The 15,409-nt window shown below is 43.0% G+C and overlaps 1 protein-coding gene across 2 annotated transcripts in view; it reads right to left on the bottom strand.

The window, feature by feature from the left end:
- Positions 1-12,899, bottom strand: part of ABTB3 (ankyrin repeat and BTB domain containing 3) — a 228,120-nt gene extending 215,221 nt beyond the window's left edge. For both annotated transcript variants that reach the window (XM_026694970.2, XM_026694971.2), the window contains exon 1: positions 11,099-12,899. In XM_026694970.2, coding sequence (XP_026550755.2) covers positions 11,099-12,281 — 1,183 coding nt within the window. In that variant the 5' untranslated portion in view covers positions 12,282-12,899. The remainder of the gene's footprint in view (positions 1-11,098) is intronic.
- Positions 12,900-15,409: the final 2,510 nt, after the last annotated feature.

Raw genomic sequence — 15,409 nt, forward strand, 5'->3', positions numbered from 1 at the left:
CTGGGATATTGTAGGAAAAAGACTAGCAGAGCCAAGAGAAGGAGTGAAAAGAGAGCTCAGCCTAGAATTGTTATGTAGCAATAAATAAGTTAAGTTGAACCTTCAGTGTGGACCTGGTCTTTCATGCATGACAGATACCACCTGGGATGGTTGCAAAACAAATGCCACAGTCATTAAGCAAACATCGCAATTGTCAAATGAACCCAGCAATTGCAATGAGTATTTTTTGAGAGAAGTTAATGCCACTTTTCAGCAAAAGAAATTGTAAATTGTGGTCCTGTGACTGAAAGGATGCTGCAAACAAACATAAAAAGTGAGCCAGTTGCTGAGCATCCAAAATGCAATCATATGACTGGGAGGGCAGCCATTGCAACTTTGCATCTGGGCCAAAAATAGCCTGGGGGTAACAAAGCACCTGATCAGAAGTTGAGGACTACCTGTAAATAAGCAGAGAAAAAAAAACTTAGAATGGATTTGCCTAACTTATCTGGAAGTTTAAAAAAAAAATAGCAGGAGATGTGAATTTTCAGACTTGCAAGATTCTGTTAATGTAGCCTTACAATAAAATAGAATTAGCTCATCGTGTCATGTTTTCTACCTGGTCTACTTGGGAAGCTAACACTCTCCTCAGAGGTCTTTCCCTCATGAGAGGAAAGTCCTCTCTCTCTCTCTTGGGTATGGGTATGTCTAGTTCAGGAGTATCAAACTCACATCATCAGGGCATTATCACGTAACATATCGTGACTTTTTCCCCCTTTGCTAAACCGGGCATGGGCGTGGCCAGCGCGTGATGCATCCGGCCCGTGGGTTGGTGTTATGGTTAAGGGCTTGACAGCCCTGGTCTAGTTTAATGAAAAGAAGGACTGGGGTGACATGATAGCAGTGTTCCAATATCTCTTTACCACAAACAAGAATGAACCAAGATCATCTGCAAAGCACCTGAAGGCAGGACAAGAAGCAATTGATGAAAACTAATCAAGGAGAGAAGCAATCTAGAACTAAGGAGAAATTTCCTGAGAGTTAGAACAATTAATCAGTGGAACAATTTGCCTCCAGAAATTGTGGGTGGCCCAACACTGGAAGTTTTAAAGAAGAGATTGGACAACCATTTGTCTGAAATGGTATACTGTAGGGTTTCCAACTTGAGCAGGGGGGGTTGGACTAGAAGACCTCCAAGATCCCTTCCAACTCTGTTATTGTTATTCTATCTATCTATCTATCTATCTATCTATCTATCTACATATTTAACTATCTATTTATCCATCCATCTTTTTTTTCTCTCTCTCTCTCTCTTAAGTCTTTCTGCCTGCCCTATCCTTCTCTCACACTTTCTCTCATGCCATCTCTCTCTTGCATGAACTCTCTATGCAGTCACTCACTCTGTCATGCTTGCTCTCTCTTGTTGATCTGTAACTTACAGGAAAGATAAAGTTTAATATTTTAAAAACGTATTTTAAGAATGGGATATAAGTTTATAACATCCCAAAGTAACAGAAACAGTTTACAAGAGCTTTACACAGCTTTCAGGTATGCTAGTATCCCAAGCCACATTCCACTAAATCTCTAGGAAGTAAGCTAATCTACATGTATCAGAAGAGCACTTAAAATTCCTTCCCTAGATGACTTTTCAATCTGAAAAACCCAAAGACAAAAAACCCATGTCTTTCCACTCCCCCAAAATATACATTTATCAATGAGGGAACAAAAATACCCATCCCAAAAGCAAAAATCAACACATGGTTTTTGTTTATAGAAAGAAAACTAAGTGTTAACCCATTAACCCAAAATAGTATTTATTTCCTTTATTTCAGTGTGTGTTCTGCAATAGAATTTGCACAAAAACGTAACAGGGAAGGTGAGAGGATAGGTTTATGCATCTATTTTAGCGAAATATTTCACAAATAAATCAGGGATCCTGAGAATTCATGTATAAGGGAGCATCTCAGTGTTCTCAGGCAGTGGTTTTTTGAAAATTGAACAGATGGAAAATATTTAAGATTATTGGGTATATTAATGGTTTGAACTTTTTTCAGGTCAGCCATGATTCCAATGAGAATAGCTTTGAAGGCAGAACTGCTTTATATAGTTTTCCCCAAACCATCATTTCTCTGGTTTATTCAATGATGACAGCAACTGCATTCTTGCTTCTTGCTTATGTTACGTGGAAGCAGAGATTTTAAAATTTAAAACAGATTTTTCTAATTTTCTATCCCATGGTTTGCATGGAAAAAGCTAAAGCAACTTAAATACTTTTCCTTCTTCAACCATGAATATTTTAAAAAGAAAAAGTCCCATCACCTCTAAATGTCAGTAAATCAGACTATTTTTCTTTTGAGATGGCCTGTCCTAAATTCCTTCCTCAAATGTGTTCATCGCACCAGGAAGAACCCTGTTCCTCCTAACCTAGCATATAATTTTTCACAGTAGAAAAATGCAGTAGAAGCAGACCACTTTTGCCAAGCAATAGATGGTCTGCCAGAGGACTTAACAGCTTTTGGACGGACCAAAGCTACTGTGACTCAACCAGCACACAAGTAAATAATTTAACAGGATTCATTTATAGAAAAATCTTCTATATATAATAATAATATACAGTACGATGCATGTATACAATACCCATGCAGCAGAAGTCAGAACCAGAACTCAGAATCCAGAAGTCATATCACAGAAGCAATATATTAAAGAGGCAATATATATTACAGAGGCAATACAATATTTGTATATCTTATATACAAATCAGTCAAGCTAAGTCACGCCCAAGCTCTGAGCTGTCTGGGTCACCAAAGAGTCCCCATTGGCTGACCTATTACCATGTCTATTCCAATTCATGAACTCTCATACACTGACATACTCTTATATTCCAAACCTGTGCTTCACTAAGAAACTATGTGGTAGGGTTTAGTTATTTGGGAGGAAAATAAGAGGGGAAAAATTCTGCCTCTGCCTACCAGCAATCCATTGGTATTCATCTGGATAGTGTCCTGTCAATGTGTGAGAGAGTTGAGGGCTGTTTAGAAATTGAAACAGCATTTGCTATGTGAGCAAGGAGACAGCAAGGAGCCTGGGTGTGGCTTAGCTCAAATGTTCTGTACTAAAGCTGGTTGCTGCTCTGAAACTGAAACTGAAACCCCTCTCCTTTTCTTGTGTTTTGCATTTCTTTTCAGGTGGGGAGGGGGAGTAGAACTCCTTAGCATCAGAGCGTGTTAATAATAAAATACGAAATACTAATGCTCTGATGGTCATTTTGAAAAATCCTTTCTTAGTGAGCACCTAGAAGCCAAGAGGAACATACGTGCCAAATTTTGTAGGCTTTACGGTTCTGGAGATTTTGTGATGATGCTTGACTGGTATTTCGCTTTCATATATATAGAAGATAAAGTATACATAGTCCTCAACTTACAGCAGTTCACTTAGTGACCATTCGAAGTTACAATGGCACTGAAAAAAGTGACATGACTATTTTTCACACTTACGACCATTGTGAGCATCCCCGTGGTCACGTGATTTACATTCGGATGCTTGACAACTGACTCACATTTATGACAGTTGCAGTGTTTCAGGGTCATGTGATCACCTTTGGCAGCTTTGTGACAAGCAAAGTCAATGGGGAAGCCAGATTCACTTAACAACCGTCTTACTGCAGTGGCTCATTTAACAAAAGCAGCAAGAAAAATCCTAAAAGGGGGCAAAAAAAAATCACTTAAGAAATTTCTCACTTAGCAACATAAATTTTGGGCTCAACTGTGGTCGTAACTTGAGGACTACCTGTAGAGCATTTCTTTAAATAATCCCTCTGTGTCTGAACTTCTTGTCTCTGAAAAATCAATTTGGTTCTATCAAGCTGAAGCCATCTTTTGGGTGAATCTTTTATTTATGATGAGGTAATTAATGAGAGTTGCTGAAAGGGGAGATAATTAATCAAATAAGGGCAGCATCAGTGGGATTTCCCTCTCCAATTCAATTCAGTGGGATTTTCCTCTCAAATGGAGATGGTCCTGATCATAGTTAAATCACTGATAAATTGTACTTTTCTTTCAAATATGCTGTATCACAGTTCACGGGTTTTTTTTTTATAAACCATCACAATCACAGTGATTTTGGGCACATAAGGACAACCACAGAGTGCAATCTCACAGTATGTTTAATCCTTGATTTACTAAGTTTGTTTAATGACAATTTAAAGTTACAGTGGCACTGAAAAGAGTAACAAATGACCTTTTTTTCGCATAACCGTTGCAACATCCCCATGGCCACATGATCAAAATTCAGATGCCCGGTAACTGACTCATATTTACGACGATTGCAGTGTCCTGGGGGTCATGTGATCACCATTTGGTTAGAGTGCAGTACTGCGGTCAGCAGAAGTAGCCTGCAGTACTGCACTCTAACCACTGCGCCCCCGTGGCTCATAAGCAGAGCAAAATAAAAGTACTTCTTGCATATAAACTCCCGCATTTCAGTGAGGAATTGTGCAACATAACTCACTCATGTGAATTTTACCTACTATCTTTGCCTTTGGACCAAGTCTCATAAATGAATAGATGTGATAACCGTTTTAGACCATGCATAGGACAAGCAAGCGAGAACCAACTCTCTCACAATGCTGAAAGTGCATTCTTATTTCACTACAGATCGCCTCAATCCAAATAAGGTTTTTTAAGTTCAACTGCATCTCAAGGAAATTGTTCCTTTGATAGCCATTCCTTGGTGTTCCAGGAGCAGCAGAATGAAACTGTATATTATGATCACTCTATTAATGTCAGAAGATTAAAGAATGGAAAATATGAACAAAGAACAGTCCAGGTGAAAGTCAACCATTCCCCAGAAGCGAAAAATCTAATTGCAAGATCTTCAACTACTGGATTGAGGGAGAATAATAATCACCACTATTCAGTTTTTATTTTCCTATATTGCAACAGGAGTGAACTACTTCCAAAATAGTATGCATATTAGTTCAGAGTAACTCAACAGAATAATCTCAACTCAACTCTCATGTGTAGGAAACATCAAAAGAAAGTCTTAGCCAGAAAACATAAAATCAGTCAAATTCCAAGAATTTATAAACTCTGCCAAAATAAAAATAAAAAATCATGTCTGGCCAATAAACTCTACCATGTTGGCTGAAGAAAGCTAAAGAACTTAAAGAGAGCCACTGCAAAAACTGTTGTGTATCTAATTCTGGACCTGAATAAGAACATTCTTGGGGACTTCTGTCACAATTAAGCAGTTTCCTTTGTGTTCCAAGATGAGTGAAACTAGAACAATTTTACATTTGTTTAATCAGAAGTAAGTTCCACTGATCTTAAGAGGAATTTGTCATACTATAAGCTAATATGTAATAGACTGCTATATTAAAATACTTTCCAACGTTACGTTTCTCCAAATTACTCTAGTTTCATACTTATAATGAATAGCAGCCATACTAAATTTACACAAAAAGAAAGCCCCTGACAAATGCACGTTAAACAAATATGCAAAATCACTGCATACTGGAAAATCCCATTTTAAGGGTAATTTATTGGGGTCTAAACCTTGAATTCAGTGAGAATTCTTTGGCTGACAGGTTCCACGATATACCTTCCTTGCCTGACTGGGTGGGACAGGCTGATGCTACAGGATGAAGACAGTTCTGTACTAATTTGGCTCTATGTCCTGGAGGGCTTTCAAGGTCATACCAACATCTTGAATTGGACCTGGAAGCAAACCAATATCCAATGCAGGACACGGAGCAGAGGTTATTCTTTGGGCATCCAAGATTGCTCACACAGCCACATTTTGTACCAGATTTTTTTCAAGGATAGCCCCATGTACAATGCATGGAAACAGACCAGGGCATGAATGATTGAGAGGAGAGACTCCCTATCAACACAGGGTTTAAAAGTGACTGACACCTGCTCTAAGGAGGAGTCACAATTCCAGGAAGACTTCCAGATTATGTTCCAGGTCCGTCTGGATAGTCCAACCCCATCCAAAACTAAATATGATAACTTTCAGCTGCAAAGGGGGCTCCCATCCATAGCCAATCCTTACCAGGGTTCAGTTGAAGTCTGTGGGTCTCCATCCAGGCCCCTTACAGCCTCCAGGCACCATAAAAGAACATCCATAGTAATGGGGATGGAGATGTACAGCTGGGTATTACCAGTATGGGCATACTGGTGATACTTCATCCCAAGGTGATGGATGATGTTACCCAGTGGTTTCATGTAGAGGTTAACAGGAGCACAGAAAGAATCAAGCTGGACCTATCGTTCCCCAATAACATCAATTGTGACCAATCTTGGAAGAAGGAAATGAACTATGCCACTCATCCCCAACTTCCTGAATTGGCCCAGAAGAATACCATGGTCGATGGTATTGAAAGTCATCAAGAGGTCAAGAAGAGCAAAGATGAATGCAACACCTCCATCCTGCTCCCACCAGAGATTGTCTATGAGCACGACCAATGATTCCATGACTCTTCAAACCCGAATTGTTGATTGTTCCACACCTAGACAGAATCCTGGCAGATTAATCACTGGACTATCTGCTCCACCATATCCTTTGAGCACTATGAGGAAGAGGTTGAATTTATCTTCTTTCTCTCACACAAAGTATCTGGGCTGAGTTGTCTCTTATTGCTGTGGAATGCACCCTTCTCCTTCCTGGGAATCTAGCCTACTATATTCCATTATATCTAGTTAAGGTTAGACTGTTAAAACAGTGCACCAAATATAATCCCTCACTGAAATATATCTAAATATTGCAGAACACAAAGGAACCCAAAAAATCAAATGCAAAAGCCAAGTGTTGAATATAAATTATGGTTCAAACAATAATTCTCTGTTCTTGACAAGTATTCTGAGAGGTAACATGACATGCTCTTTAGGCTATCACCAAATGATTCTAGCCAATGGCTCTGTTTCCTTAAAATCCACTTTTTCTCCTGTTCAGCTTGCTTTGATTCTGGTTTTATCTCTGTGGTTGTAAGAGAACATGGATCTTCCAGAGAAGGAGACACACATAATAACATCAGGTTGAATGTCCTTGAACATTCACAAGATACTGCAGCTCTGCTCCATTTTTATCTATGCTGTACATGCATCTGAACAATGTTAGGCATTGCAGATTGAAGATTTCCAGACTTGACAGTGGGGAGGGGGAGATACTAACTAACCAAGGAAAGCTGGTGAACTTGGATGCACCTTCTGCCTCCAGCTTTTGGTAAACAAGCAGAGACATGAACACAGCTTCCCCAGCAAAAGACTGTATCTCAGAGGTCTGATCAGGCAGGCTCTGGCTGGCCAAACCACTGAACATATAACAAAGTTTTGTTTCTTCTCTCTGTCTCTCTCCCAGAGCTTCAGTTACATTTTTGCCATTTCCTGTGGAAAAATAAACGCTTTTGAAGCCTGTGTGTCTATAATACAGTCAGCTCAAACATACACAAAGCTGACACAAAAAGAATTGAAAAAAGAGAAAGATAAAGCAGAATAATTCTGCCAAAAAGTCACTTAGAAGGTTCAGGGCAGGGGTTAGGCAGAATATGTCCCTTAATCCATTTTCAGGGCCTTAAAATCCCCTCTTGCCATTATTGGTTTTTGGTGTCTTATATTCCCAGATACACACCAAAAGCAAAAGTCAGAAAGATATTTTTTAAAAACCTCCTTCCCCACCAGTTCCTTCAGTCTTTTAAATGCCCGTTCTAATATATACACGAAAGCCAGTTCAGTGTAGTGGTAACGGTACCAGGTTAGAAACCAGGAGATGGGGTTCTAGTCCTACCTTAGGCAAGAAGGCAGCTGAGTGATGTTGAGCCAGTCATTCACTCTCAGTCCTAAGAAAAAGATAATGGCAAGCCATTTCTTTAAAAAATGCCAAGAAAACTACAGGGACCTGTCAAGGCAGTTGCCAAAAGTGACCACTGACTTGAATGGGGGGGAAAAGTCTTTGCATAAAATAATGCTACCATTTACTTTTTTGTTTCTTCACTCTCAGCTCCACTGATTTGTATTATTAATACCTCCAGGTACTTTTCCAGTTCCGTGAATATCTGGAACTTGTGGGAAGGAAAGATGACAGACTGAAAGAAGGTAATAAGTAATAAGTCAATAAGGAAGGACATCAATCATGCAGTTTTGTAATGTTCTTCTGAAACTCGGTAAACACAACTCAAGAAAACCAATGACTTTGAATTTAAAGATCAACATACAAGGAATAACTTTTAAATGCATGGTTCCCATCAAAATAAAGCCTACTTAATTTTAGCAGTCTCAAAAGAAGAACAACTTGGAAATCTTAGAAGCCCAAACTATCAAAGGCATAAAGTGTCTCAAACACAAACCTGAAGCAAATCAGAATCCTACACAGTAAAAACTACCACCACCCCCAGAAAAAGGAGGATGAGGAGAAGAAAATAGTCCCTTTTTAAAAAAACAAAACAAAAGAGATCTGCTAATATTATTGCTCTTGTAATTTATGTTTGCATAAAAAAGACCATGCAGTTTTGAATATCCAGGGATACAGATTTTAGAATCCATAGAGGGCTATATTTATACTGTATTTCATGTGCATTCTGTGTCAAGAGAAACATTTTGCCTGAAATATAGTATTTGCCCTTCGTTTGTCTCTGTAATAACAATCTTACATTTGTAAGATGTGGCAAGCCTAGGAGTGTTACCTCTCAACAAAGGGAGTGTAGGAATATGGCTACCATTATAGGAGACCAAAAAGTTAATCCAAAAATGTCAAAACAGCACTATGGGGCGGACATCCAGGAATCTATACAGGTATATTAGTAGAAAACCTCTCAAATACAGACAGCACTGCTGATTAACTAATCTTTAGTATCTAAACATCCCTTCTAATTGAAGCCAACAAGTCCACAGTTCAAAATCAACCAGTGAATAGAATGTGTAGACTTCAAATCCCATAATTCCTCAGGCACCTAGAACAGAAGGGTCACAAATATACTTACAAAAGAATGAATTAACTTGCAATAAGGAGGCACCTGTGATGGTTAATATTGTTTTTGAAACCACTTGTGCAAAGGCACCAATAAGCTGAAGTTCAGACCTTACAGTCCTAAACAGTCCTACTCTTTTATACCATTCAAAATTTGATGCACTCCTGTTTAGCCATGGCACATCTGGAAGACATCAAAATTTCATGGGCCACTCTGCTCATCTCCACCACTGTTGCTTCTATGACATACTAATGACTACCTAATTGTATGGACAGAAGGTTGATTCAAACCTGATGCACAGCGTTGAGGACAAACGGGTTTTAGCAATGTAAGTAAAATGATGCAATGAATATAGGAAAGAGGAGTTAATAGATGAAACAAGCGCTTTCCTCAGAGATGGATAAATGAGCAGAAGTCAGTTACAGAGATTCTCAGAAATAGCTTTCACATGCTTCAAGACAAATACCAATTTTCTTCCATGGGGCGGGGGAAGTATTCCTTTTCCCCCCACAAAGATAACCTCTGCTCAAAATCTCTGCAAAGAGGCTTGTATCCAATGGAATGTAATTGTTTTCAATACTTCAAGAGAACAGTGTTTCTCAATGTGGGCTAAAATGTGGTCAATTCATTTGCAGTACTAGATGCCATGCATGTCTGTTTAATTCATAATACTAACCCAACCAACAGATTCAGTTAATCATGGCTCAACATATAGAGTGCAAATACAGTCAGTATCTGGTTGACACTCAGGAAACAAAATAATTTTACACAGCTAAGAGATGTGCAGCTCTTACTACCTACAACAAGGGCCTTCAAACTTGACAAGTTTAAGACTTGTGGACTCCCAGAATTCCTAAACTAACATGACTTGAGGAGGAATTCTGGGAGTTGAAGTCCACAAGTCTTAAAGCTGTCAAGTTTGAAGACCCCTGACCTACAGGATACTGCAAGATATAATCTTTGCCCCCAAAGCAATCCAATCACAGTTAGCATGGGGAGGCAGAAAGGCAACAGATGCATCCTTCATACTTTGGTCAGCATTAAGTGACAGATCTGTAAACACAACTTATACTCTTCAACCCCTCCTGAATCCAAACCATGGGAGGAAGCAGAATTCAGCCTCCCCTAGGATCCTGTGGCTTAGGATAGTAACATTTCTGAAGAATGGACAGACTTCTCCAAGTTAACCACATCATACAGCTCTCTGCTAAAAATGGATACAAAGTACAGCTGTCACCAACACTTCTAGGAACATCAGACAAAAGCTGCAGCCTTCCCAAACACTACATAGGGGATGGGCCGCCATTCTGTAACTTTACAGAATCAGGAGTAGAAGTCCATCAAGTGAGGCCCGGGAATTAAGGTACACAGGAAAATAAGTGGCAACCTTTGGAATACAATTCACTTTAAAAGTTAGAAAAAAATTAATGATGGTCAGTTTATTTTATCAATAAGGATATGAGGCCATCTGCACCAACAATGAGAAGTAGTATTGCAACAACTCCACACAGAACTTCAACACAATGAATGACATCAAAGTCAACCTTGAGTTCATTGGTTACAAAACCCAAGCAGAATTAACGTAGGTGTCCTACATCAACATACTTACTGAAAAGTTTCCAAAAACAGGTGTCCATCTCATTGAATACATCAAACCCAAGAGCTTTCTGATGGCCAACACATCTAACAAGCTACTACTGCCAACCTCCCTTGCCATGCTAGCTTAGGATCATGGGGTTTGCAGTCTAAGGAATCTGAAGGACACTAATTAGGCTAATTGGGGTAATCAATTACTCTGGGAAATTATCAACATTCCCGCTGGTTTCACTGCCACAGGCCCAAGTGATTATCCCAGTGGGTACTAATAGTAATTAATCCAGAGTAAGCCTACATAGAGCAGTCAGCTTAATTCAACAGGGACAAGATATTCTGATGATCTTGCCTTCCTAACACCTTCCATCCAGATCCACCTAAACGTTAGCAATAAAACCTCTTCCTTCCTTTGCAGAGCCCGGGCATCCTTTCCCTCTCTCCTCGCTCGGGGGTGCAGGAAGTACCCTCACCTCCATGGGGCGGTCCGGCGCGTCAAGCTTGCAGGTTTCTCCTCCTCCCCCCCCCCACTCCCGCCACAACAGGTGGGCAGGGCCCCTGACTCACCGCTGGCGTTTTTCCCGCAGATCAGGTGCTGGTAGGGCTGCAGCAACCCCCACAGCTCCGAGTCGTTGTTGACCGTCTGCTCCAGAGACTCGAGCGTAAACTTTGGCGCTTCGTTCACAGCCAGGCTACCACCGCCGCCGCTGTTCGCCTCACGCTCCTTGTTGGCGGCGGCGGCGGCGGCAGGGGGCAGACTGGCGGCGGAGGCGGCACAGGTCCCGCCAGAGCCGGCGCTCGAGCACGGGCCCCTGTGGTGCAGCTGAGACTGTTGCGGCTGAGGCGGCGGGTTGTTTTGGTGGGGCTGCGTCTGGGGCTGCTGGTGCGGCGCCGAGGCGGCGAGCTGCAGGCACCTGGCGTAAACCTCTCGGAAGAGGTTCTCCATGCCGGCGGTCAAGTAGATGGCGGCGTGCTCGTGGATGCGCACGGCCACCCGGCTGTCCACCATCCAGCGGTAGAACTTGCCCACCGAGAAGGTGAGGCCGCAGCGGGTCGACTTGCCCCGGCTGAAGCGGTCGCCGCCGCTGCTGCTCATGTTGTAGAGGGACAAGGCGCCGAGGGCGGCCGCCGTGCAGCTGGAGGCCAGGCTCCAACCCAGGACGATCTCCATGGCGCTCTGGATCTCGTACTTGGTGCATTTGGCGAAGCGCAGGCTCAGCCGCTGAGCCTCCTTGGCCAGCCGGATCAGCGCCCGGCTGACCAAGGTGGAAAGTCTGGCCAAGGCGTCTTTGCAAAGGGGACCGCCGCCATCGCCGCCGCCGCCGCCTCCGCTGCTGCTGCTGACGGTGGTGGAACTGGCGGCGCTGCTGGAGCTGGCGGCGGGGGCCACCCGGAGCCTTCGGGCCTCTTTGCGCTGCGGGAGGAGGACCGCTTCCACCTCGTCGAGGCTCCAGGGAACCTCCTCAAGGTCAGGCAACAGCCTGGAGCAGTGCTGCCCGGAGCAGTCCAGCACTTCGGAGTCTTCCACCAGGACAGTGTTGACGGTGTCGAAGCTGTTGTGCCGACTGTGCATGGAGTCAGTTAGGCGCTGCTGCCAGCTGTTTCCTCCATAGGGGTAAGCCGAGTGAGGGGAATCCGAGCAGCAGAGGGACAAGTTGGAGGACCTGACGGAGTCTGCGGCACCACCATAGCCCGAGTCCAGCGTCAGATCTTCCAGCGTCCTCACCACCGTCTTACCTCTCCTTGCCATCGCTGCACTTCATGCTGCACCAGCAGAAAACTTTAAAGAGAGAAAGGAGGCGGCGGCGCCTCGGAAGCCTCCGCTCCTCTCTCGCGGGCTCCAACTTCGCAGCTCCCACGTCTGGCTTGACTTGCTAGCAGGTCCGCCGGGCAAAGGCCGTCCTCCCCCGAACGCGATCCGCATTGGCAGAAGGAGGCGCGGCGGCGAAGAAGAAGCGCTACGAAAGTCTCCCTCCGGTTGCTTCCCAGTTGGGAAAAGCGGCAGCCGCCCTCCGCTCTTCCCCGACTCCGGCACCGCACTACCCCTTAAGCTCAAGCCAGCCAGAGGAGGCAGGGAAAAGGGGGGGGGGCAGAGAGTCGGGAGGCGTGGTTATGCAAAACACTTCCAAAGGGAACCAATGGGAACGCTTTGGTTGCTACCTTCTGGGACTTGCCACACACGCACACACCCCTCCGCTGGCAGCGGCGGCGAAGTGGCACTTTCTCTCTTTCCCCCCCTCTTTAACAAAAAAATATCACTATTTTCTCCAACAGGCTCTCCTAAATTCGCTGTTTTCGGGAGCAGCAAAAGGGGGTTTTGATCTCGCCATCCCGGCCTGTCGATTCCTTTTTGTATTGCTCTACCACTGCGGGGGGGGGGGGACGAAGGAAATCGGGGAAACCCGCAAGATCTTGTGCTTGTAGTCATCCCAAAACAAGATCCAGGGGTTTTGTTGGTTGATCCAAGATGCTCCGGGAAAGAAGGGGAGCGGGGGCGATTTCTTGTTGGGAAAAATTCCAAGCTTCGAATATATATATATGAGTGTGTGTGTGTGTGTGTTTTACGCAGCAAGAGAAAGAAAGGAGAGGAGAGAAAGAAAAGGGGGGGGGGGGAGATCCACTACCTGTTATCTTATAATCGCTTGACAAAATAAATAAATAAAATAAAATAAAGAAAACATTGAAAAGAGCGGCGGCGGCGGCGGTGACTGCGGTGAAGTTGCTGTACCGGCTGGGGAGGGTTCCGTTGCCGCCAACCTGATATGCTGGGATATAGGGGAGGGGAGGGAGAGAGAAAGAGAGAGAGCTTCTCCGCAGGTGCGGGAGCCGCAACCTCCCTCGAGGTCTTGGCCTCTCCTGTAATTGTACTTATGGCGCTGGAGGGCAGGGAGGAACGACGGTGGCAGGTTGGAGCACCTGCCCTTCAGTGAGATCGAGCGAGTCCAGGTGGTGTAGCAACATCTGTCGAAATTTTTTGTTACCAGGGGATGCCAGACCTTCGTCGCTGGCTCGGGAATAAACGGGGGGGATCGATCTCTTTGGAAGGCACGACTTGTAAGTGGAGAGTCGAAGGGAATTGTCTCCAGAAGGATCCCCCAGCCCCTCCCTCCACCCCCACCCACCCCGGTTATTTTAGCCCGCAGTAGAAGCGAACTTTGAAGATTCAGGAGCTGGAGATGGTGGATGCATTAAAACAAAAAAGCTTCTCCCCGTAAATAGAGTCTCCCTCGGCCACCGAAAGAGATTGGGAATCATTTGGGAATCGCTATGAAGAGGAGGGTGCAAATCAAACCAGTATTCCCCAACCTGGTGATTGGCAGGACTTCAGTTCTTTCAACCCTCGATCAAACTTGGCCTTCATTGGCCAGGGATAATAGCAGCTAAGGTCCCACATACCTGGCAGTGGAAAAGGGTGTTCAACTGAGAGCTTGCAGCTCCAGAGGAACCATCAATGCTACCTTATCAGCTTTCCCCGAAATGGCACCATCCAGATATATTTCACAGGTAGTCCTTGATTTACGAACACAATTGAGCCCAAAATTTCTGTTGCTAAGTGATACATTGGTTATGTGCTTTTTGCCCCATTTTACGACCTTCCTTGACACAATTGTTCAGTGAATCACTTCAGTTGTTAAGCTAGTCACCTGGTTGTTAAGTGAATCTGGCTTCCCCATTGACTTTGCTTGTCAGAAGGTGATCACATGACCATTGGGATACAGCCATGGTCATAAGTATGAACCAGTTGCCAAGCATCCGAATTTTGATCATGTGACCATGGGGATGCTGCAAAGGTTATAACTGAAAAAGGGTCATAAGTCACTTTCTTCAGTGCTCTTGTAACTTTGAACAATCACTAAATGAATTGGTGTAAATCAAGGACTACCTGTATTACAATGTCCATTGAACTTTTCAACAGAACTTTGCTGGCTGAGAATGAAATCAATTGTATTCCAACACATCTAGAAGGTGCTGGTTTGGGGGAAAAATTACTATTAATTTATAAATTCCTTGAAGAAAGGATCTGAATTCTTGTGTTCTCTTCACATCATTCATGTTTGTTTATTTAAATGATTTATGTAGCTTCCTACCTCTCAGCAGTTATTCCAGATGGCATGAAAGATTAAAACAACAATTTCATAATTCATATGAAACTTTAACCAATAGAGCTTGCCTAATCTTCTCACCCAAATGCATAGATATATGTGAGCTAATTAGACCGTAGTCATATTCTCAAGAAATCTGAAATTCATAGCTCAAAAAACTGGGACCTTGCAGAATTACTAGCAGTGAATTAGACTGACCAAAAAAAATGACACGGAATAAAAAATTGTTGTGTCTCACTGACCATTTGGTATTTTTCTTGTAGTACTTTTAACAGTCAACTATAGTTTTGTAAATACCACAAAAGGGTTAGGATTTTTTTAATCTTACAAACTCTTCTATAGATTGTTTGTGCAAGAGTAATTAATCAACCAAAACCCAAAAAGAGGTACGAAGTCTGTACCATATTCTTTCCACATGCAACATCTCCACCCCAAAACCTGTATCAAAATAGCTGTAATTATTTAAATGTACTTTTCATGCAACTTCATCCTTTTCCGTGCAGTAAGAGGAGCATGCTGATCTGGGGACCACCTCTCAGATTTCTTTAGCAAGTATAACCATTGCTGAAATATTAGATAATACATTTATAGAGTTGGGAATCGCATCGGAGCTCCCACTTAGTGCGGGAATCCAAATGAGAGCATTCCAGATAGATGGCTATCTCAATCTTTGCTTGAGCACATTCAGTAAAAAAAGAATCCACTACTCCCTTGGGTAACTGCTCCCATTGTGAAACTTATTGTTAGGAATATGCCATCCTGTGGCTTAAATCCA

Source organism: Notechis scutatus, chromosome 6, assembly GCF_049901735.1.
Source record: "Notechis scutatus isolate UNSWTSFEM ecotype Mainland chromosome 6, rNotScu1.2, whole genome shotgun sequence".
In the NCBI taxonomy this organism is placed as follows: domain Eukaryota; kingdom Metazoa; phylum Chordata; class Lepidosauria; order Squamata; family Elapidae; genus Notechis; species Notechis scutatus.